This window comes from Amblyomma americanum, chromosome 1 (assembly GCF_052857255.1).
Source record: "Amblyomma americanum isolate KBUSLIRL-KWMA chromosome 1, ASM5285725v1, whole genome shotgun sequence".
In the NCBI taxonomy this organism is placed as follows: Eukaryota; Metazoa; Arthropoda; class Arachnida; order Ixodida; family Ixodidae; genus Amblyomma; species Amblyomma americanum.
This window is the reverse complement of record NC_135497.1, coordinates 29584541-29609693: the sequence shown is the minus strand read 5'-3', so window position 1 is coordinate 29609693 and position 25153 is coordinate 29584541. Positions and strand designations below refer to the sequence as shown.

General features: G+C 44.3%; 2 protein-coding genes across 2 annotated transcripts; both read right to left on the bottom strand.

Annotated features, from left to right (window-relative positions):
• Nucleotides 1-436: 436 nt before the first annotated feature.
• LOC144112425 (nuclear hormone receptor family member daf-12-like) lies at nt 437-24101 on the bottom strand. The gene is made up of 3 exons (XM_077645262.1): nt 23688-24101; nt 19709-19843; nt 437-5401 (listed from the first exon to the last, which is right to left on the bottom strand). Exons 2-3 carry the CDS (start codon nt 19841-19843, stop codon nt 5285-5287), a joined length of 252 nt encoding a protein of 83 aa, XP_077501388.1. The 5' UTR covers nt 23688-24101; the 3' UTR covers nt 437-5284.
• Hr96 (Nuclear hormone receptor HR96) lies at nt 4262-5140 on the bottom strand. The gene has a single exon (XM_077657523.1). It carries the CDS (start codon nt 5138-5140, stop codon nt 4262-4264), a length of 879 nt encoding a protein of 292 aa, XP_077513649.1.
• Nucleotides 24102-25153: the final 1052 nt, after the last annotated feature.

The window sequence follows — 25153 nt, the reverse complement described above, 5'->3', positions numbered from 1 at the left end:
CACAACAGTACAGTTTGCATCATCCTTGCATACAGTGCTCGAGCAGTCTGCACCAGGTAGTAAAAACAAGCAATGGAACAGTCACCCATGGTTTTTAGGTCAAGTTTTTGTGGCCACCAGGCAGCCTAGCAGCTGTGACAGGTTCTCGCTTTGTCCGCAGACCAATGTGCAGCTCGAGCGCTCTACACAAGGGCAACGCAGAGTGTATGGTGAACATTGACACAAGGGCAACGCAGACTGTATGGTGAACGCTGACAAATTGTGAAGGGTTGAGTTCAGAATGGGCCAAAATACAAAAAAAGTGGCAATGAAATACAAAAGCTGTTGACAGGACATCTTCGGGGCTGTTGCAGGTATTTATGTACTTCAGGCATAATCAGGGGGACTTTACACTGAAGAGCGAACTTCCCTTTTTCTCCCATTGCTCAAAGTCCTCTCATTGTGTGAGCACGTTTATTGGCAACTCTTGGAGCAGGCATTTGAGTCCCATATGCACCATGCATTCTTTACAAACTTTATTCGCAGAAGAAAAAGAGAGTCACTGTAATTTTCCATTGCACTGCCCCCCTCTACCCTTAAATTTTCCCCCATCTTATCGTGCACATACAAGTCTGGCTTCACACAAAATTAGCATCACACACAATTTCCTGCATTTAGAAGCATAAGTATGCTGCATTTCTGTGAATGCACATGGTGACTGCAACTTATGGAAGCTACTAACCTGACAGTTTCAACAGTTTGGTTTGGTTTTAGGGGGTCACAAAGCAGCTCGAGTTGCGAGGGATGCCGTAGTGGAGCGCCCCTGATAATTTTGACCACCTGGGGTTCTTTAACGTGCTTTGACATTGTTAAATACATGGACCTCAATGGTATTAGTTTCCCCTGAAATAATAAAAATATTTTAATTTTGATTAAAGACCAAGATAAGCATTTTGATTCAAGGTTTCATAACTAATTAGGTGAATGTCGCAGTGCCACACACATCCGTGTGTGGCACTTTGTGACGCATCCTGCACTGAAGAAAATGCAAATGTGTGGCACTTTGTGACGCATCCTGCACTGAAGAAAATGCAAAGTACAGGCATCAGCGAAGCTGTTGAATACTGCCCAGCCTTAGGTTGAATTACTAATTACCCTTGTTCTTTTCAGAACAGCAGGAAACAATATACCTGCATTACTAAAGACAAAAGTGCATTTAGCGATTGAAAAATAACTACCCACTCCATTAAATAAATAAGTGTGCAGCCATATGTAATCTTTCACTAAAAGTACAAAATATCAGCTGGAGGTCAGTGTCACGTGTTCTGTAGCCATTTCAGTTCCCACCTCATACATGAGAGAGAGGAATAACATATTTTGTTTGCTTAATTGCCAGACACAGTGCTCGACACATAGGACCTTATAAGAGTCATCTGATCTTCGACATTCCCAGTACCAGCACTAAGCTCAGTTTATAGGGTAGCGGGAGTGAGCTAGACCAGTTGAGATAGGATGAAGACTAATACTGTAAATTCTTACGAGAGTGCGATGCATACACAGGTCCAGGAGAAGTCTTCGAATGCAGGATACTCAATGCAGTAATATAGGTGCAGAGAAGTAAGGAAACAGTTGGTCTGCAGCCTCTGCAGAATTTAGCGCCTTCATGGCTTGGTAAGCCATGCTGCCAAATGACCAAGAGGAGTGCAGCAGCTGTAGTAGAAAGTGAACCACCTGCCAACCCACATCCAATCATTGCAGAAACAGCTAGACATATGTGACACTAAGGAGAAAGGATTAGTGTACTTGACTACCCACATGCTTACCCACCTAAAAAATGTAAACTGCACCTGGCCTGGCAGGAAAGCCATTGAGGGGTGGGCTTCACACAACTCCACATCGCTATGCCTGTCCAGCCGAGTCCTAACCTGTCAGTGGATGCCAAAATTGCTTAATATAAACACGCTCTTATTCAATACCTTTGCTGACCTGTTATCCATGCACATGTTTGCAAGAGAGCATGGTATGCAGCTTACTAGCAGCGTGCCAGTTTCAAAAGAATTTTCCACTAACAGTAACAAGTGTGCAGCGCAGTAGGTTGGCTAACCAAAATGTACAACACAAAACAGTGAACAAGGGTTGACGGGGGGAACCTCAGCTTGCTCAGCCAACGTTTCGACAAGAGGACTTGTCTTCATCTGGGCACGTCCTCTTGTCGAAACGTTGGCTAAGTTGACTGAGGCTACCCCTCAGCCCACAAATGTAGATTACGCTTCAATGGATGCGAAATGCAAAGGCCCCCATGTGCTATGCGATGTCACTGCATCTTGAAGATCCCCAGGTGGTCGAAATTATTCTGGAGCCTTCCACTACGGCACATCTCTTTCACTCTCACCTCCCTTCCCTCGTGGTGGTGTGGTTGAGGTGTCCACCGAAAAAAAGAGACAGTTACTGTGCCTTTCATTTCTTTAAAACCAATTTTCATTTTTCTACATGTAAATCTCAGTTGGAGTATTAGTGGTCGACATAATTAAAAAGCAGAGCAGCAACTTTTGAATAGCTCACTCAAAGTTCCAAGAAGTAATGGTTGCTTAACAGTAATAGATGTACAGTCAGTGCAAAGGAAACATGAAAAAGACAATGAAAATGGAAACAGAAAAAAGAAGATTTTAGCTGAAGAATGAATACTAGTGCACTTGACTTATACTTTGATGGCATGAAAGCCATTGCATGGAAGGTTTATTGAACTCAGCTTGTATTTCTTCTGCAGAATGTAATAATTTTATGTTCTTGTGTCCACGTTTCATTTGACACTGACGGTATGGTAGGCATACGCATACATACAACTCCCTGCCACAGATTGCTCTCCACTACACCAAGTGTGTGGCCATAAGCTTCACAAGCAAAAGGCAAATGTTAACAGAGAGTTGAATAAAAAGTGTCCACTCTTAAGCAAGGAGACCCCTGTGGCAGTGTATAAACTTTTGATGGAATTCACAGTCCATGAAAGCTGTGACATACACTACAAGCAGAAGCTGCATCTCCATACATCAGACTAGTGACCTTCAAATTATTACAGTTGATCAACAACTTGTCAGATAATATAAGGTGTCTCAGTCACACTGCCTCTGTGATACCCCGCAGTAAGAGTGACGTTTGTTCTAATGCATCTACCAAAAATGCAGCATTAATAGCTGTCTCATAGCATGTTACAACCATAAGAAACAACACGTACTTGCAATAAAGACCCACTTGTGATATTTTGCAAACACCAGCCTTGTACTTACCATCCTGCTTATTAAATCAAGTACAGAGAACAGGTCACAGCTAAACTACTCTGAAGAAAATGTGCATTTACAAGAGGCACTGCTTCACTCTTCATATCCTTGTAGCTGAGTATTGCTAAGGGCATTGCATGACCAGAAAGATGTCAAGAAATGTAGGCTACTGTAAAGATGGCACAGTGTCTTTCATTTCTGCTGAATGCTTTCCAGAAAAGTTTATCTCCCAGCCTGGAGAATTTTCTGACAATACACCGTTCATTCTACGACACAAACATAATCTCACCAAGATAATTCCAACAATAGTGCAGTAAAATCATAACGGCCCATTTATACACAAATCATTGTCAGTAGACTACATGCCAAATCCATGGCTCTCTTACATTATGAGCAAGGCACAGGCAAGTGGCATGTAAAGGCTGTGAGTGTAACTCTCACCTGCAGTGGCACCACTTGGAAGGCCTCAATAATAATGCACTTAAAAAAATATTGAATACAATGGCTCTTTCACTGACTGTAACTACCGCACACCCCCACATCAGGAATGCTCAACCTTTCAATTTTTGTCAAAAAGTTAGCATATGCTGTGACATGGCTTTGATCATGGACGCGTGCAAGCCTTTGCACTTATAGAAGGGCAAGAAGTGCAAAAAGAAAGTATTTTCCTGTATTTGCAAAAACAAGCTAGAATTGGAGTTTAAGGCCAGTGCATCACACCTGAACTGGCATGAAAAAGAAAAGGAAACAATTAGACAATATTTTTAATTCCATGATGTTGACTTGATAAATCTGCTTTGTTCCTGAGAACACCATTTGTTACTGGCTATATCCTCTCTTAGTACCCATAACTTTCCCATTGACAGTTTAACACCACGTCTGCACATAGCCCATCACTTGCACAGCATGTTGCACATCCACCCAAAACAAGCACGGCACCGACCTGCACAGCCAGACACAATGCTAGAGAAAAGGAGCCGCTGCAATGCAGGTGCACAGCCAGCCATCTACTTGAGGTCAAAAATCTCAATGAGCAATGGTTCCACCTCGTGTGGGTTCAGGTCCACCAGGATGCTGACTTGGTTCTCATTGAGCGTGCGCATATCCTCAAGGTTGCGGATGAGCTGCAGGAAGACAGAGCGGCTTTCACAGCCTGAGTAGCGCGTATCCAGATACCGCCGCAGCAAGTACAGGTATGTGTCTTGTTCAAACATGACCACGTCCCGGTGCACCAGGTTAGGCCGCTCGGGCGTGAACAATGTGATGGCACTTAGCAGTAGCATGATGTTTTCATCGAGTCGCCACTCTGGTCGGAAGGCGTTGATGAATCGCTTGTGCTCCTCATACACATTGCCTCGTGCCTCCTTGAGAATGTCCACACGAATGGACATGAGCCGTGGGTCAGGCCCCTTCCAACAGTCACGTTCAGCATCATACGACATTACAGAACGCAGCAGCATTAGCTCTGTGCTGCCACCCTTGAGCAGTGCCACCTGGTCCTCTTGGCAGAGGCTCTTGAATGCAGCAATGCGTTTGGACATCTTGATGAGGCGTCGGATGGCATGGTCGGTCATGTTGATCACATCCACCAGGCTTGGTTCAGGATCGCAGGCCAGAGGCACTTTGAGCACCTGATTGGCTGTAGCAAGCTCCTGAATGCGGTGCATCTCAGCATCCGTCAACACCTCCGACGTGCCTGGCACTCGGTAAAACTGACTACGGATGGCCCTGTCGTGGACGGCCTGTGACGAGCCGCACTGGGGCCACCGACGCCATGGCAGCTGTGACGAGTCCGAGCTGCTTGATTCCAGGTCCTCCGAGGAACAGGAGTCTGCCTTGCTGCCTGATGGTCCTGCAGTTTGGTCGCTGGGGGTGGGAGAGCTCATCTCCGATGCGTACCGCGTCACCTTGGCTGGAATCTCGTCGTCGTCATCCCCTTCCGAGAGCTGCGTCCTTGGTCGAGGATGCAAGGCTCGCTTAAGCCGGTTCTCTTCTATCTTGGCACGCTTCTCCACGCTTCTCAGCCTCACTCAAATACACTCCTTCTTCATGCCAATGGCAAAACATTTCTGCAAGCGGCAGCGCTGGCAAGAACGCCGCGTGCGCGTGTTCACCTCACAGTCGTCCTTGAAGAGGCAGCGAAATTCCTGGGCCAAAAAAGTAGCACCAAGGTGAAAAATTAGCCCTTTTTTTAAAGATGCAGTATACTTCCAAAGTTAGTTATGCAAGACAGAACAAGCACTGCAGCTCAAAACATGTGAAAGCAGATTTTGCCCAAAGAACAACAACATGGACACCACTTCCTCAAGCTGGTACATGAAGATCGGCATGTGTTCATATAAACTATAGGTTATCAATTTGCCAGCTGCATTGCACATTACCCATCAAACACTATAATGGATGCAAGATTCCTTACAACTGATGGATGTGCTCGCAGCCTTGTGTACACAACCAAGGCAATGCACTTGAAAAGACCAAGCAGCACCACATGACCAATCCAGCAATAAAAATAGCACCTACATTCCAATAATAAAAGTAACCAAGGTCTCCAACAAATGAAATGCCAAGACAAAAACACAAATATATGAGCTTCTTGAGAGGATTAACGCTCCTAAAGAAAAGTCTTCATGCCTTCAAAGTGAAATCAACGAGTGCTAGTATTGAGCTTCCTCCAGTTAAGATCTTCTCATTTTGCTGTTTGTGTTTCAATTGTCTTGTTCGCAGTTCATTTGTTGCCGACAGTACAGGAGCCCAGATACGTTTTCAGAATACAGAAGAGATGAAAAAGGATAACCTCTTGGCCGTCTAAGCATGCAGCCAGGAACTGAAGGATGTGCTATGAATCTCCCAGCACAATTGTCCTAAAACACTCCTCAGATTTTGGTTCACTTTCAGGCAGTGAGGAAGCCCAGCTTTTGCGTGGCTTCCATGTTTTAAAGCTTGTGGGTACCAGTACATGACACTACAAGATGGTGGAAAGCAATCCACTACTACTGCTCTTGTTGTGCCCAGAAATGGGGATGGGGTCTGATTTCCAGCTGTGCTCCTCGTCTTGCTGCCTCTCCATTACCCTTCCTTCCAAGTCTCCATTTACTATTCTCTGTGCCGAGAACTACTGGCATGAAAGAAACAGTTGACTGGACTTTGGCTCGGCTCTACTACTCTCTTGCAGTTTTGTCTAGCAAAGCGAGTGCACTTTGTCTACAGTACAAACGAACAAGTTCTGACCAAAACTTAAACGGACAAATGAAATTGCCTTCAGGCTATGTGAATTAGAGAAAACCTAGCGCCAAAATAATGCACACCACAAGGACGAACGGCCACGAGACACAAGCGCTGTACTCACAACTGAATTTTTATTGAAGCCAGGATGCAGCTTATATAGGGTGAAGCTTCAAGGGGAGAGAAGGGTGACAAGGAGGAGAAGGTGAACAAAGGCAGCATCGCTTCGCAGAAGCAGGAAGGCAGCCAAAAATCACACACAAAAAAAGAAAAATTACATGATAACTGAATCTAAAAAGTTAAACTCTGAGGCAAAAAGAGATAAAGAAGGAGTACTGATGCACCTACAGCCAAATTTCTTTATGCAGAAAGCCTCCAGGCTAACACGCGCAGTCTTATCTATGCTTTTGCCAATAATCTTCGTCTCATTCAAACACGCCTCGCACCCGTCGCAGCTCATTACGTGCGCAACCAAATGTGTGTACTTATCTTTTAAGTTTAACAAATTTCGGGCATGGTCCGCCAAATGCTCGTTGACGCAGCGGCCAGTCTGACCGACATAAAACTTCCCACAAGTTAAGGGAATAGCGTAGACCACTCCTTTCGGAACACTTGATAAACGAAGTATTGTGCTTTATCTGGCAACCCCGCTTCCTAGAGTTGCAGATTCGGGTTTGTTAGGAGCCGAGAAAACAACACTCACGCCATACCTCTTGGCCACTTTCCTCAAGTTGTGCGAGGTGTTGTGTACATAAGGCACAACTAGCGGCTTGTGTGTCCTGAAACGATCTTCTCCGGTATTTCTTCGGGTTCCACGCTTAAGTTTTTGAGGGAGGGTCTCACAAACACCAACCAACACAGAGCTGGGTAACCCAGCCACCGAAAGTCAACTCATCTAATTGTGAAAGCTATCTTGCAACTGATGCGGGCATGATTTCTTGAGAGAAGACTCCAGGCAATGCGACGCTATTGCTCTTTTTACAGTCTTGGAATGCTTAGAATCATAAGGTAAAAGATTTTTTGTGCACGCGGGTAATAGCCCCAGCAGACGTGTCTTTCCAGGAAGGTTAGTTTCAAATCTAAAAACTGTAAAACATTAGTGTCGAGTAGTTCATGCGTAAAAGTGAGCACAAGACTATGTTTGTCAAAAGCATTTAAAACTTCACCTACTGTAGAGGGGTAGGTGAAGGACGTCTGCTTTTTTAAAAGCACTAAAAAATTGTCCACATACCTAAAAACCTTTAAAACCACCCCTTTCCTATAAATGAGTTTATCTAAAGATTGATCAACCTTTGTTAAAAATATATCGCAAAGGATAGGGGCCACGCAGGACCCTATGCACACACCGTTGCGCTGCAAAAAAGGCAGGTTGTCAAAATGTATAAAAGTAGCATTTAGGTAAAACTGTAACAGAGCGATAAAATTAAAAACCGACAGTCCTGAAGAATTCTGAAAAGACACGTCTCCGTTTGCTTCTATGCATTCCTTTACCGCCAACAAAAGCTGGCCTTGAGGTACAGAGTAAAACAAATCTTGCACATCTGCCGAAAACCCAAAGCCGATGTCATCGGAACTCTGCAGGTACTCAGCGACAACTGTGGAATTTTTTGTGAGAAAAGGGTCGTCCAAAACAAGTAATTTAAGATGTTTTTGCAAAAAACCGCTGACATTCTTTTGCTATGAACCTTCTTTGCTGACTATAGTTCTGAAAGGTATTTCTGGCTTGTGGGTCTTGGCTGTAAAGAAGGCATTAGGCTATTACCTCTGCTCCTATTTACATCCTTGGCAAGAGTTTGAAGATTTAAATCTTTGCAAAAGTTAATGAATTTTGTCTTAACTCTAACAGCACTTTTCTCTCGGCTCCTAACAAGCTGGAAAAGTTGTGCCCCGAATCTGCAATTCTAGGAAGCGAGGTTGCCAAATAAAGCACGACACTCCATTTATCAAGTGTTCCGTAAGAGTGGTCTACGCTATCCCCTTAACTTGTGGGAAGTTTTATGTCGATCAGACTGGCCGGTGAATCAACGAGCGTTTGGGGGACCATGCCCGAAATTTGTCAAACTTAAAAGATAAGTATGCACATTTGGTTGCGCACGTAATGAGCTGCGATGGGTGTGAGGCGCGTTTGAATGAGACGAAGATTATTGGCAAGAGCATAGATAAGACTGCGCGTGTTATTAGCGAGGAGGCTTTCCACATAAAGAAATTTGGCTGTAGGTGCATCAGTACTCCTTCTTTATCTCTTTTTGCCTCAGAGTTTAACTTTTTAGATTCAGTTATCATGTAATTTTTCTTTTTTTGTGTGCGATTTTTGGCTGTCTGCCCGCTTCTGTGAAGCGACGTTGCCTTTGTTCACCTCCTCCTTGTCACCCTTCTCTCCCCTTGAAGCTTCACCCTATATAAGCTGCACCCTGGCTTCAATAAAAATTCAGTTGTGAGTATAGCGCTTGTGTCTCGTCGTCGTTCGTCCTTGTGGTTTGCATGGTTTTGGCGCCAGGTTTTCTCTAATTCAAGTATGCACCAACTAGCCCAAAAAGAGGTGTTAATTCAGGCTATGTGTCAATCTATTGCTTGCACTTCTGATGCATAATGAAATGCTCACGGGGTAAGCATTATGCCTGTAACTGGAGGAGAGTCATGTTAGAATCATGGTAAATGCACACTTTTGGCAATAGGCTATGGTTTCAGAGAAGTAGCACGTAAGTGACAAAACGAACACAAGTGTGAAGACCAGGACATCAACACCAAGACACTCCCACGCAAGAGCTGCAAAAGCTAATGAAATGATTCTGGTGCCAGAGCTAGGGACAATAACATCATTGTATTAGGAGTTCCAGAGGGTCCCAATAAAACAAGAAATAACATTGAAGACAAGGGCTTTAAAAATTTTTTTTCTTACATCAGCGTGGTGTTACTGTGCCATTGTGCAACAAATTCAGAGACTTGGTCAAAAGAAGCACAATCGAGCTAAACCAGTAATCATGCTGCTGTATGACTGTAATGAAAAATGGCCATTTTCAAGAACTGCAAGAAATTGAAAGCCATCAAAACAAGCATATCTCATTTTTTAGAGCAATAGCTCAACTAACTGCGAATCTCAAGTTTCAGTTTGGTAGTTCATCTGACAATGAAATAACCTTTGGACTTGGCAATCCGCCTTTTCCACGACGCGACTGCGCATGCGGCCATCCCATGACGGCAGTGTCGCGAAACATAATGGAAGGGTCGCGCGCTCCACTCGAGACCGGCCGTGGAAGTGTAAACAAACCAGCTTCTTACGCGGGCTGTGTTGCTGCAGCCGTCGGGCGTTCAGCGCGACGCATTTGGCGATGCATACGACATGTGTTACATACGGCTGCAATGCCCAATATGCAAAGGGAAGCAAACTCGGAGTTTTTCGCCTTCCGAACGCTTCCCGGGACCGCTTTCGACGCAAAGCGTGGATAAAAGCAGTTCGCCGGCTCGATGATCGTGGCCGCCCTTGGGCACCGTCAAGCACGGCAAGACTGCGCGAGAATCAGTTTGTGACAGGTACGGACGAGGTACTGCGTTTAAATGCATGTGCAGTCTATCACGAAAGGTTTTATTCCTGGCCAGGAAGGCCTCGAATGTCACCGCGGCACCCAGACTTCGTTTCGATGCTTTTTGCTTTCTCGAGCAAGAAGGCCGAATGGGCAAGTGCTGTGAGCCGCTTTCAACGCGCGATGGAGCGGGCAAAACGAAAATGAAGCTACGAGAGCATTCACGCATGGTGCTAGAATTTTGTCATAATCTCCTATTGAAATTTCCTTCTTTATGCCACTACATCCTGGCCAATTCCCCGGTGTGGGTATGTGCCATGTATTAAGAGGCAGAAGAAGAAGAAGGTGCGTTATGCGTGTGTTCGCATCATATCCATGATGAAGAGCGCTGTGTGGTATCGTCGGAATGGCTCAATGTGCGCCTCTCGCGCTCGCCTTTATGGACGCGCATGCTTGTTTAACCTATGCAGCGGTGTGCTGTGGGAAAATAAAGTGTAATTCTAGCAGAGCTGCCATGTTGCGAGTACTCTTGTGCTTTTATAGCTCGTGTAGCTATTCGGCAGCACTTGAGCACAACGATTGCTTGTGAAAACTGTTGCCCCAGTCGTTTTCTGTGCTACGGCGTGCACGATGTAGTATCCAGCTTCTAATGGATGGCAGGCATACACAGCGAAAAACGCCAACCTCACTGATCGGGGACATTTCATTGAACATTATGTTCTGAATGTAGCCTTCATCTCTGAAGCGGCGGCCCTTGCTCAGCTGGTGTTCGCACCGCATGCCGGTTGATCAGAGATACTGAAGAATTTGCTCTTCGGTGGGCACAGCAGCCTGCTTCGGACTTCGCACCGAGCCATCAGTCAATCCTAGAAATCCTCCAGGTACTAGGTGCTGCCCAGGACACGCCATCGTTGACACATTCCAACAAAACGTGCTCCGCAGCGGCACTCAGTCCGGCCGGGTTGGGCGCACAGTACCCTTCCAGTGAGCTTCCAGCGTTGTATGCGAGGTGGCAGCACAGGAATATGAAAAAGGCGGATTTAACAGCAACAGCCTTCAGTCAGACGCTTAAGAGTACTTTGACTACAGCCAATGCGACGTGTCCCCAACATTGGCCCACTACCACTCGCAAAATTTGGCCCATTTAACCACTCGAAATTTGACCATCATCGATTTGGACCAGGCTAATTTGACTATGATCAATACGATGGTGTCCTGCAAATTTGACCTGGGCTAAATGTTTAAAACTTACAACTAAGTACTTAATTTGACTAATATAGCAGCTGCAAACAATCAAGGCAAGAGATAAGAAACAGCAAAATCACAGTACAGCAAGAAAAAAGTTATCGTTCGGCTATTGGTGCAACGGAGTTCAAACACTTTTTTTTTTTTTTCACGGGGCCGCCGTGGTGACTCAGTGGTTATGGTGCTCGGCTGCTGACCCGAAAGACGCGGGTTCGATCCCGGCCAGGGCGGTCGAATTTCGGTGGAGGCGAAATTCTAGAGGCCCGTGTACTGTGCGGTGTCAGTGCACGTTAAAGAGCCCCAGGTGGTCGAAATTTCTGGAGCCCTTCACTACGGCGTCCCCCATAGCCTGAGTCACTTTGGGACGTTAAACCCTCATAAACCTAAACCTCAAAAATGCATCAGCAACTCTCACCTTAGCCTTTGTGGTTAATCTAAAGAACAGAGTGAGAATTCATGCTCACATACATTAATGGTCAGAAGGGTTCACATATACTCGCACTCAAAGGGGCTCGCGTCTAGTCATATCCGCTCACAAATGAGTATGAGACAAACCAGTGCACTCAGGAGTGAGCCTGCTGGTCAATGCTCGTCAGTCTCCTTGCCATGCTGGCCACTGACATTCATGAATAATGTACCAGCACTGATTACAGCACATGATGACGTCCTCAGTGCATACCATCTTGCAAGCCCAGCTAAGTGAGCGCTTGTACAGCACTTGTGGGCCATGTGTCACCATCTGTGTCACCATTTCATAGCTGCTTCACGAGATATGCCACTCTGAACAAATGCACAGCATTCAATACAACTAGCACAGTTTCGTGCATATGTAAAACCACGCGACAAACACCAGCACACGGCTGCAGCAGATGAACATTTCTGCACTTTTGCACTTAATTTGGCCACTGCATCGAGAGCACTAGTGTCAGGCTACACTCGCGCCGCAAGAACTGGCACTGCACAGGCACAGCACTTTTGTGAACTAGTGCAGGAAATGCGGCCAAATCGAGATGACCTCTTGCCTCACCCACTCCACCTTTCTGGCTCAGCTGAGTGATTATCCCACTGTGCTCAGAAATGAATTCGCGAGCAGCAATGGCGGTACTCTCAACAAAATTATTCTTTTTTATTTTCAGCAGGCAGAACAATCTAGTTTCAAAAAATCAGTGAACATGTCAGAAATTTATGCTAGCTGCGAGGCACCAACCCAAGAAAAGTACAAAAAATTAAAGAATTGCCAAGGCCCTTCCATGGTACAATGAAATAGGTGTTGGTACACATGGCGATGCATTTGTTTGGTATGATGTGCAGGGTTTGATGAGCCAAGCTGCATGCGGGCTATGAAGGACACCATAGTGGGAGGCTCTGGATTAAGTTCGACAACCTGGGGTAGAAATTAATCGAAAGGTGCACGGAGGAAAGCAAGTGTGGCTATGAAAACTGCACTGCAAGAGTGGTTTTGGTGCAGCTTTGGTGGCAGCACGAAGGTGGTCGCGCATTCTCTGCCTCCTCCACTGAGCAACTCTGCCAACAGTGCTGCTGTTCTACGAGGCGAGTGGCTACTTCGACTGCATATTGTGCGCTCGGGTGTGTGCATCCAAGCAAGTGCCGTCAAGTGCTGGGATGGTGCTGCTGTGCAGTGGCTCATTTCCCTGCACCACAGTTGCCCAGGCAAGATTAGTAAGCCAGCTTGTGAGGACACCCAAACGTGAAGCAGCCAGCAGCCCAGGCCTTCAAGCTCGCCACCAGGGCCAGGAGTGTGAAAGAGTGCAGTGTGTCCCCTAAAACACTGCATGAAACCTTATGCAGAGTCTGTGCCAAGGAAAAAGTGGCGAGGGGGTGCTCAAGTGTGACATGTGGCGAGAAGAAGAAAACAGCTGCAGGTGTAAGTCACAGCACGTGAAGTAGCGGAGCGAAGCTACCAGTCTCCAGTCTGGCGTTCGATGTGTTGACATGATATGCTACAATAAAACCGCTTTAGTCTCAAGCATACACGCCCAATAATAGTTGTCACTGAACTCACATTACAGAGTGGTAACCAGCTTGTCAGTTTCTCTGCACTTAGCCTCAATCAAAATACAACCACCATGGCTGAGATTGAAACCATAACCTTCAGTTCAGCAACCAAATGCCTCAGCCAGTGAGTCACCATGGCAGATGTGTGTGCATGCTTAGTTGCACTGCTTGTCTGTTTTGAATAAGGTTTCCATGCATGAACACTGGTGAAGTCCATTCTCTTTCTGCTGAACTGTATGTGGTCTGCATGAAGGGGCAAAAAGATGCTCTAGTCTTCACAGAAAGTAGCAATGGATTGATCGGCTACAATTACGCAAGCAATTACCAATGCAATATGGTGCCTTTTGGCCTGGAACCATTAAGCCTTCAAATTCATTGATCAATGCAACAAACATATATACTCTGTTTCAGACATAGCAGTCAACGCTGCAAAGGCTGTGGAAGTATTGCGTCCGCAAAGCCATATTACCCTGCCACATATGATTTGTTCTCGTAGCCTTGGTGACTGCTTGGACAAAAACAAAGAGCAGTGTAAAACAAAGTGGTACCACTGAAAATCACGGTGAAAGGTGTGAGGCGCTCACTGTTCGGGCCTTGTGACTACAAGTTTTACCAAGTGTGGACTACTTTTTAGGAGTGGATGGAGTAAAGGCGTGCTCACACTTCTCCAAAAATCCGGCGAGCGAATCCGCTTCGCTCGCCGGAAAAACAAGGACCTGTTCTCTTCTGCTAATGCCCAGGCAAGGCGGAACCACCGCGCCGCTGCTGTTTCTCGCTTTTCCACGTACTACCCGGCCACCATGTTACCGCTCGCAGTGTACACAGATATAATTAGAAAAGAGCATAAATCAATGCTGTCTGCGTACCATAACCGTATGCACGCTTACGTACGTTAAATGCAGGCAATAAATTTCGCTTTCAAAAAAAAAAAATGCAGGCACATTACCATTTTTAGTTCAGCGTATGCAAACAGACTCACAAAGAAAAGCCCAGCCTAGTGGCGCCACCTGCTCGTCAGGACGGGAACCAGTACTGTCAACAAAACCGATGCTCCTCTTAAGCCTAGCGGCAGAATCGTCACTATAAATAAAAAATAAAGCAAATTTATCACTTATACGTTTACTTATAGGTGAGGTGAGACGAAGTGATGGACCGGTATCCCATTTACAGCCAGTGAACGAGCTGAAAAAGGCAGCAACAATGACAAATTCATTCCGAGGCGAGGGGTCCCGCTTCGAAGGGCGCCGCCATGTTTGTCGCTGCGGAATTTTCCCGGCAGCGGAAATCGGTCCTGGACCGATCGTCCTCACCGCGTCGTTTTCCACCTTCGTCGGCGTCGAAAGCGGCCGAATCTGCTTCGCTTGCCAGAAATTTGGTGTAGTGTGAATGCGCCTTAAGAGCAATTTGCCCTACCAGGCGAGTACCATACGCCACATGCCATTCTTAATTCTCGAGTCTCGAGGAGTCACAGGACAAAAATGTGGTAGGAAGTCAAATGAAGTGCAGGAGGTTGCCATCCCCACTACTTGAAATTCGCTGCAAAGAAATATGTCTATACTCACTATGGTTGTATAGCAAACTACTATTTGGGCGTGGACTTAGCCTGCACTAAGAGGCGTGCTAGCTTTGGCAGCGTTGCCTGCTATGTATGAAACAGAGTGGTGGCATGGTGTGTTGTGATTTAGGTGAGGCTTACAATCATTTTCTAATGTAATGTTAGAGATAGTAGACAGGCCCCGGAGGGCAGGTTCTTTTAGCTCTTGATGCTGAATACAGAAGCAATGTTCTTTTTTTTTTTAATACTGTCACAAAGTGCACTAATCATAGTCCAGAAGTCATGGAACTTAGTGCAGAACACTATAGGAAAACCACCCAAGAAAAGCATTGATGACGTCTTAGAACAAGCGTTTCCAGATGAAAACAACGTAGACTTGGCCACCGAATTCAATAAACGCTTTGTAGAATCTGTTTCCTTCTTGTGTAAACAGGGAAAATCAATGAGGAAAGCTACGGCTGCTACTTCGAACATCCATTCAGCTTACATGCCTACTGTTACTGAGCTAGAATTACGGGATGTATTCAAAACCATGTCAATCACAAAATCGCCAGGGTATGATGGTGTTAGGATGAGGGATCTCATAGTGCATTTTGACAGATTTAAAACCATATTACTTTATATTATCAATGAAACTTTCACAACCGGACACATTCATAGGCATATGAAAATAAGTTTAATAAGACCTTTGCACAAAAAAGGCTCTAAAAGAGATTTTAATAATTACAGGCCAATTGCGATCTTGTCCGCCATCGCTTGTATCATGGAGAAAATTGTACACGCCTGCATGACGTCCTTTTGTGATAAGTACCATCTACTAAATCCCGCCCAGTATGGTTACCGCAAAGGTAAAAGTACCATAAGCCTACTAGAAGATTTTCATGATTTAATCTGTAAAGAAATAGATAAAAATAACATTGCCCTTACACTTTTTATTGATTTGCAAAAAGCGTTTGATACTATTAACCATAATTTACTATTAGCCAAACTCGGTAATTTTGGTTTCAGAGGTCCTTATATGTCGTTTTTCAAGAGCTATTTTACTGATCGAGAACAATGCATTCAAATAGGCGAATCATATAGTACAATGTTACGCGTTTCTACCGGTGTTCCTCAGGGCTCAGTTTTAGGACCCTTATTATTCAATATTTACGTCAATGACGTGACCTATCTTCCTTTAAGCTCTCAGATTTTTTTATATGCAGATGACACTGCTCTGGTGATACCAAGTGAAACTTATGAAGAAGCATGCAGCAGGATGCAACGGGATGTTCATTTTTTGATAGAATGGTTCAACGCTAATCAGATTTATACTAATATCTCAAAAACCTGCCTTCTTTGTTTTCATAGTCCATACAAACAACTTAAAATATGCTCTAATATATATCTTCATGATAAGAATTGTTCATACTGTTCATGCCCACCTTTGGAACTTAAATCGAGCTTCAAGTATCTTGGCATGACATTTGATGAAACTCTGTCATGGAATTTTCATATTCAAGAGCTAGCCAAACGTTTGCGTCTGGTGTGTGTTTATATGTATGCCCTACGATCTATTTGCGATGTGTCGGTTCGAAAAAATGGTTTATAAAGGGTTAGGAGAATCCATATTGCGATATGGAATAACAATTTACGGAACCGCATAATTATATAAACTAAACATACTAAGCCGCATACTGTACAGAATTGCATCTAATCTCGCCTACGGAACTAGCTGTCATGATAAAGCAGTTATAGCTAGTATGGAACATTTTGAGATGCTACCTGTACACAAGCAATTTATTTTTGACATATTGCGAAAATATTTCTTCCACAGCGTCTTTAAAATCGACAACATCAAAGTACGGCCTCTCCGTCAGTCGGAAAAATACTCATACCACGGATTTACACTAATTATGGAAAAAAAACCCGCAGTCATTATGTTCCTTATTACTTCAATAAGATACAAACCGCCCCGAGCATTAATGAATTAAAACAAATTAACAAGTTTCTTCAATCGTGGTTGAATAGTAATATTGAGTGACAAATTTTTGATCTATTTTTTTCCATGTTCTCAGCGTTGTCATTTCATGCATGAAAGTGATAATTGTGGAATGCTTTCTTGCACTCCACGTTTCTTGTACATGTGTTCGCCTTGCAATTTCTGTGTCTGTCTGGTTCGAGCTCTTTTGTGTGTTTTTTGTGTTTCTATTTTATTGCATCGCAGAAGCAATTTGTGAGTCTATGTCTTGTTCGAGCTCTATTTTTGTGTTTCTATTTTTATTTCACTGAATCATGTACTTCACACCCCGGCTGCCCAGCCACGCACACAAGCGATAACGCTTACGCGGGCTGGAGCATGTACTTGTGAATGGAAATGAATAAAATATATATTATTATTATTATTATTATCACAAGAAAAATACCATTACAAGCACAACCCTTCAGCATAGTATGCTGAAGCGTAATACAAATCAGCACATTATACACCATTTAATAATGCTCTTCTTCCAGGGTCTTAGTACAGTGGGGTATGCTCATGAGAAGTGTGAGAGCTACTAATGAGTCCAAACACAACAATCATTTACATGCTCCTTTGAAGAAAAAAACATTGCCACAATCCTGTCACACAGGATTGTGGCATGCATTTTATGATGTTTCATTCAGCTTTCTGCTCCCAGTGACAGCCCATGGCCATGGAGGAGGATGTCACAGAAGTGAGCAGGTTTCCTTCCCCTTTCTCCTCTCCTGTGAAAGCCACCTATATGCACTCCATTTCACAATAGCAGCAATAAGAAGCATGAGCTTTTGAGCACCGAGCGAACACTGCAGCAAATAAGAGCGCTGAATGCCAGTTTAAAGCTAAGCACAGCTTCTATGTGACAGGCAGGCATGGGCAGTGTCGAAGATACATGTATTTTCGATACTATCTTTCGATACATTTTGTAGATCAGTATTAGGTATCGCTTGCCAAAAATGAAAGTATTGGAGTGGCGGTATCGAAAACACATTTTAGTGTATTGTGCATTTTAACGAAACACGATACTAAAAAAAAAAATGTGCCAGGTTTTGAGGCCGTCGCGAGTCAGACTTTGGGCTGGCAGTGCTCGCTCAGGCGGTAGCATACTGAAAAAAGGGATGGAGTGTAATTACAAAGAGACAATGCCAATGCCGTTGGCTTGGCCAGTCTTCTTTCTTCCTATGATTGTTGCTTGGCAGGTAGATGACAGAAGGGATGAGGAAACAGGCTCTCTGTTGTGGCAGACACAATACCCTTCATCCCTTCAGGTTGCGGTGGTTGCCAACAGAAACAGATGACTTTCAATGTTGTGCTCAGGAGCTTACAGAATATCTGCTGTCTACTTTGTCAGCACGATAAAGGTCACACATGAGCCAATGGGGTCATCAGCGCCAGTAGCGCCAAATGCATCAGCTGGAACATTCCATTCGTTCAGAGAAGCAAGTATTACAGCAAGCCATAGTTCTCAAGAGGTGCTAGTGAAACTTGAGTTTTCTAACTATATTGCCACGACCCTCGAGTCGACAGGGCTCTATGTAGAAGCTTGGGCAAGTTGGTGTGACACTGTTTTTCAACAGCGCAAGGGATAAAGGATGAGACAAGTGCACAGACACGGCACTGACTGTCTCTGCACTTGTCTCGTCCTTCGTCCCTTGTGCTGCTGAAAAACAATGGCTATATGCTTCACTCTTCTCAGTTGAAAAAAACCCTTCAACAGAAGTAGAAAGTGGAGCTCTTACAGACAGACGGTTTGAGCAAATTACGTTAGTTAATGCCATTAAGTAACAGTGACATCTAAATAACAGAGATAATCAAGTTCAGCATAGAAAAAACCTTTAACCCTTTTATTTCTTGTTCTTTTCCTTCTAGCTTTCAATGCAGAATGTTCAACTTCAAACGTCTGTTAAACACACTGCTTCACTGCTGGGGAAATAAGTGTTCGGTTTTCTCAAGCTCAAGGAGCTTGCACATTTTAGCACCAAGCAAAGGCAGAGGCAATGCGGTAAATACTGCAGTAACGAAAAGCATCAGAAAAAGTTACAAGTTTATTTATATGTTTATATGTAGTCAAGAGCTCACACAGCGGTTTGTATGAAGAACAATTAACTCAAGAAAGATTTTGTTAGGTTCCTTATGGATGTGATTGTTAAAACATCACCATGGCTTCAATAAATGCTAAAGTTCTAACGAAACCAGCTGCTCTAACAGTGCAGCTTAAAGAAACTGGAGCTCAAAGAAACCCATGTGGCCAGATTCGTTAAAAACCCTTTCAAAAACAGTGTGCTGTATCAAATACACTAAAGATTCCAGAAATCACAAAGGAATTTTTTAACTTAGGTAATCATATTACCGGTTTTATAAGTACTGCCGATTTCAGTGATCTATTTAAGTATCCATGATACAGTACCTTGAGTATCTATCGGAAATCAATTTCGGTTCTGTATCTTGTATTGGTATTGGAAATACCATTTTTGAGGGTATTGGTACTGAAGATACTTTTTTGCAGTATCGTGCCCAGCCCTTGAGACAGGTAAATCTAGCATCTCCGTGCAGTCCTGAAAGCACATAGCAGAAGTGGTGAAATCATGCATATATGTTTGGGCTTCAGCTGTAAGTGCAGCTGAAGTCCACAGAACACTCATTCAGGCATGTGCAACTAATGCTACAGAGGTCTGCAGGATGCTACACGAGCTGCAATTGAGTCCCACTTAGTGAACAACATCCAAATAATTTCTGACCTGGTCCAAGCCACATAACTACAGCTGCCATACAGAAAAACACAACTGAGCTGATCTCTCCAGTGCTTAGTGAAAAGAGTACACACACACACCATGCCAATGCTTGTGGCTCAATTATGCGACATGAAATGCTATTTTCAATGAGCAGTCGCAGGTACCTTGTCCTTAATGGCGTTGCGTCGAAAAAAGGCCTTGCACGATTCACATGTGAGGGCACCAAAGTTGAAGCCAAAAGCCTTGTCACCACAGACGCCACAAGACTTGAGCTCGCTTCTTTCACCTCCTGCTGCCATCTAGAGATAAACAAAAACACATCAACAGCTTCCCTTTGCAAATGTGCAACACAACTTCTAGGTCAACAGATGATTCAATGTGGGCAGCATCCAAAGCAATGACGACTGCTGGAGAAGAAAAAAAAAAAACACCACTAGTTCAGCATGGTCACTGAGTTGTGCAATGCAGTGTTCCCACAAGCAACACAATTATTGTTATCAGCAAAGCCACGATGAGAGCTGGCTGTTAAACTCAACATGTTCTTGCTAATCCACATTAAATGAGGCAGCAGATACAGGACAACTAAAGACAAAGATAAGAATGTTAAATTTACTAATGGGTCTATTCACTCTACTGTCTTGCCCAAGCAAGGGATGAAAGAGATGAAGCCAATATTAAGCCTCATGGAGATTCCTATAATTTGCAATAAAATATGATGTATCAACCACCTGGATTTGATGAATTCACATGCTATGGAACTTATAATAAAAAAATACCTTATATTTCTCTTCACACCCAATTCATTACATTAATGATAAACTGGCTGTTCGCTGGGTAATGCACTGCATTTCCCCACATAAATAATACAAGCTATAACTTCCTTTACTTGCCTGGTTGTTATACCTCAATTTTCTAGTAGGCTAAAGAAAATTAATTTAAAATGAATATAATGATTCCCTGCCCCTATGACTGTTATGCTTTTGAACTAACTTTCAGAGCATATACCGGGCAATTCCAGCAGATGGACAGCATGCTCAAGTCTGCAGCTTGAATGTCACTACAGCTCTGCTGTCCCTAAGATGTCAACTGTGCATTTAAAATGTAGGGAACGAAGATGCATGCAGTACTGCTTAGCAGCCCACCCATCATTTCCTTCTTGTTCTGCAGCTTGCTCAAGTATAACAAGATACATTAAATACAGCGATGCCTCCACTTTCGAGGTTCTGTGCACCAAGCCAGAGAGAATACTACTATTACAACCATGGCTGTTAGCATGTTTCACCCACAATGATTCTGTCAAAGATATTTTTTTTTTTCAATTATTTCACATCAAGGAGACGTGAGGTATCCTTCAGCAAACAGTCAACCAATCTGTGAAAAAAGCAAACCGAAAGAAAAAAATTGGAATTAAAATATTGGGATTTGTGTCATACATTAAAAATAAAACATTGCAAAGAAAACTTTCACAACATAAAGAAATGCCAGGCATAGTACACAGCATGACACATGCGATATTCTTTTATCTCTGAATTTTCTTGCCCTGTAGGAATGAAGCTGGTGTTTAGTCCCACCTTTACATACACTGAACACCTCATCCCCAAACCCTATGCTAACCTGAAACAATACTTTTTCTCTTACCCCACTGCCATTCAATTCCCCATTAAGCATACCCTATCCTGCAACATGGTGGGCCCGCTGGCCTTGGCAGCTCTGGTGAAGGATATCCTTCACACTCAGTGCTCCGTTGAAATAATGTTCTTTCACTCATTTTTGCTTGCCTATTCAATGCCCTGTCCAAACCTGCAGTACACAAAGTAACTAATCTACTCCAATCCCCTTGATGCAAACACTAAAAGTTTTTTGCACCACAATATAAAATTGCTGCTTCTCTACAGTGGTTGCATGATGTAATAAAATATGTAGAATCTGTCCCTTCAAAGCAGAGGACAAAAGAACTATATCTATGAACAATAGATGTAACAAGCAGTACTCAGGCAACTACTATGCTTTTCCACTCCTTGAAGCTATCCGACATCGAAGTGCACTAATATGCAGCTCTTCTGCCTCTGGGCCAGCTGCAAACTCGGCACCTTGCAAACTTAGCACAGAAACAAAAACAAAATGTACACAGCAGTCAAACTTCAGAGACAACCAGTGTATCACATGCTTCTCAAAAAATTCTCAGAGTGCTGCCCATGAAGGCAGTGAATGGATGCATGTTTCATGCCACTAATTTTATTATGATAGTTACTACAGAAGGTGCACAGCATTCCTCCTTGTCTGTTGGCAAAGTAATAATATACTTGCACTTAACTAGTGAGAAGCCAAAACATGGCTTGCCATACATACTTTGAAAAACAAATCTTATGGCATAAGCAAATAAATAAATAAAAAAAGAGGCCAGCATAGAACTCTGATGGGTATCAAGCACAGTAAAAACAACCCTGTTAGGTAGAGGCCCATTCATGTGTTCTGAATTAGTTTCATGTCAGTACCAAGGTCCTGTACTCAATAACAGGTTCTGGACAAGATTCTTCTTGGTTGGTGCAATTAAAGTACACAAAAAAACTTTTGCAATACAAAATCATGTGCCTCCATCTTAATTTTTCGAGATCATGCTGTACCCGTGGACAAAATTTTATGGCAATGCTGCAGACGCTAGGCAGGAAAGGGAAAGACATGGCCCTTTGCCTCTGTGCCGTGGCCTCTTCAGCACTAGCAACCCTGCACCCTCTCCCCAACTTCCCCATTCAACCCCCTGCAACCCTACACCCTTCACAGCATGGGACAAAGGACTGTCTCCTTAACTTTCTTGCCTAGCCTCTACTGCATTTGTTGTCCACAAGTATATGTCTGCTTTTGTGCTTTCCCAGCTCTTATGTCACAGAAGTCTGGTCTTCATGTGACATATCACACAACGACCTATGCCAGACACATTTCATTTGTACCTGTGTGCAAAATGTTTTAATTTGGCTGCATCCTACACCTGCTAGAGCACCATGATGCCAGAGGCAGTGCTAGAATGTGTTAGGCCAGTAAACCGAAGGCCTGCTGTTATTTTTCAGCACCTGAAATCGCTGGCACAAAGCAAATTCCAGAGTTTATCCCTATGTGAGGTACAAGTTCTCAGCCAAGAATAAGCTTACAACCTTCATAACATTAAAAATGAACAGGCTGGCAACGCCTGCATAAGACTATATATCCACAACCAAGCACTAGCAAAGCAACGATGATTGAAAACAAAATCTGGTTAGTTTTTGCAACTACAACACTACTGGCTAGAATATTAATAATTAGTCTGAACTAACACTTACTTGAAGCTTTCAGAAAGTGCTAGTACCAGTTCTGGCAGATTTTTTTTACACTTATCTGTTTTTAACAGGCAAACTGATTCTTAAGCTATTGTTAGAACATGTAAATGCAAAAAGTTAATGGGCATTCTGTGAAATCCGAAATGAAAGGCAAAAAGCTAGGTTTGTGTAGCGAATACAGAAAACCAGAAAAAATTCCCCATGCTCATCATGTGGTCAAAGATGTACTCTTCGTGTTGCAGAACCTGCAGTAGTGGGAACTACGAGACACAGGGCCGATCGACCAAGCACCTTGCAAAACAACAGCCATCTAGCAAACTTGGTTATGCCAATGGTCGCAGTGTATAGTGCACATGCGCATAACTGCGTTCCATTATCGGTCTAAATTCGAAAATTTCGGACAAGCAACTTTTCGGTGTCACAGGCGATGAAACGATTGCATACAGCGGGTCTCGCAACCGAAAGGAGAAGGGCCAAGCACACGCTCGCTCAGGTCCTAAGAGCGCTGACATTTGTAATGTTAAGATTTCGCGAAAACAATATTAGGGAAAAAAAACTACAAACGGCTCAGTAAAATGTACCTAGCGTTAGTTCCCCAGCTAACGACATAACAGAGTGCCGTGAACATGAAGCTACAGTGGGAAGCGGCAGAGGGGTCTTGCTCACGATAACGAAACAACGCAGCAAGTTCTTCGGAAACAAGTAGGGAACGAGGTGCAGCCCTGCACCTTGCTGATCACGCAGCAAAGTGCACGGCCTGCAAACAGTGGTGCCAGCAAGATAAGCGCGACTCGAAGGAAAACCGTCGAATACGAAATGAAACCTAACGTACTCGCCGTGCTTTTGGGCCGAACCCGTGCACGATTTCATGCGCCTTGCACAAGCGGCGTTAGCCACGAACACTGTGTTTTTCATACACAGCTCCAGTACTGGACCTTGCGCTGTTTGAGCTGTTGATCTTGGCAAACACGTGATGCGTGGCGTAGCAGCCCACCCATCTATAGCTGCAGATATTGCGCGTTTGACGGCAGTCGCTGAACGCGTGTCCTTCGTTGCCGCCAGACGTCCAGCGTGCTCACAACCTCGTCCCGCCGCGAAGGCGCAATCTAAAACTCCTAGCTGCCTCCAACGATGTAGTACAACACACGGTTACAGAAACGGCAGCACGAACGCGGGCATCACCACATTTCGATGTTCTTTACACGAGTGAAAAGCAGCCTCAGAAGCGCCCGAAGCACCCGAAATCCGTCTGGCGGCAGCACAAGCGCACAAGGACGCCGAAAACAAAACCGAAAACTCTTGTTGCTCGAACCCGACCGCGGCGGCTGCTTTTTTATGGAGGCAAAAGGCAAGGCGCCCGTGTGCTGTGCGATGTCAGTGCACGTTAAAGATCCCCAGGTGGTCGAAATTATTCCGGAGCCCTCCCCTACGGCACCTCCTTCCTTTCTTCTTTCACTCCCTCCTGTATCCCTTCCCATACGGCGCGGTTCAGGTGTCCAACGATATATGCAACAGATATACTGCGCCATTTCCTTCCCCCCACCCAAAAAAAAACAATTATTATTATCATTATTAAAACTATTGTTGATCAGAAAAGCGCGAAGCGCTGTCTTTCCAAGAACACTCTTCAGTATACTGTTCCTTATGTGTGTGAATTAAGGCTCTCCCTCCCTAGGAAACAAATTTGTCAATCAAGAACCGCCACCCCATTTCCTTTTTCTTCTTACTTCGCCCACACCCCTGGGCGGCCCTGTGCTTCACAGGTGTCTCTGTCGGATTGTCGTGTAGTTGACGATGTCTATTTTGCCTGGTACACGCATATGGAGTATCCGCCACTGTGGCTCAGTGGTTATAGCCCGCTGGACAACTGATCCGCGGGAGTACCCAAGTTAGAACCTCACCATGGCGGCCGCGTTTCGATGGATACGAAACGCAAAACGGCACTCCCACCTTCCATACCTTCCTTTGCGGCGCGGTTACTGCTCCATTTCCTTTTCCTCAAAAACCAGTACTAATATTGTCTGGTGGCACCGCGTACGTTAGGGCCAGAGATTCGCTTATAACAGTCATAACAAGTGTCACTGGCGGGGGTTCAAGGCGAGCCGTGGCGCAACAAATAGACACGCAAGCCGAAAGCGAACTCACGACTGCTGTTCGTCCCGACGCGATGCGGGAACACGCGAGCGAAGTGGTGCTATATACGAAAATTAAGGTTGTTCAAAGCCTGAATATTAAAATAAACTTTCCTGAGAAAAGGAAGATATATCTTCTTTTCCTTCATTCGTATTCCATTTTACC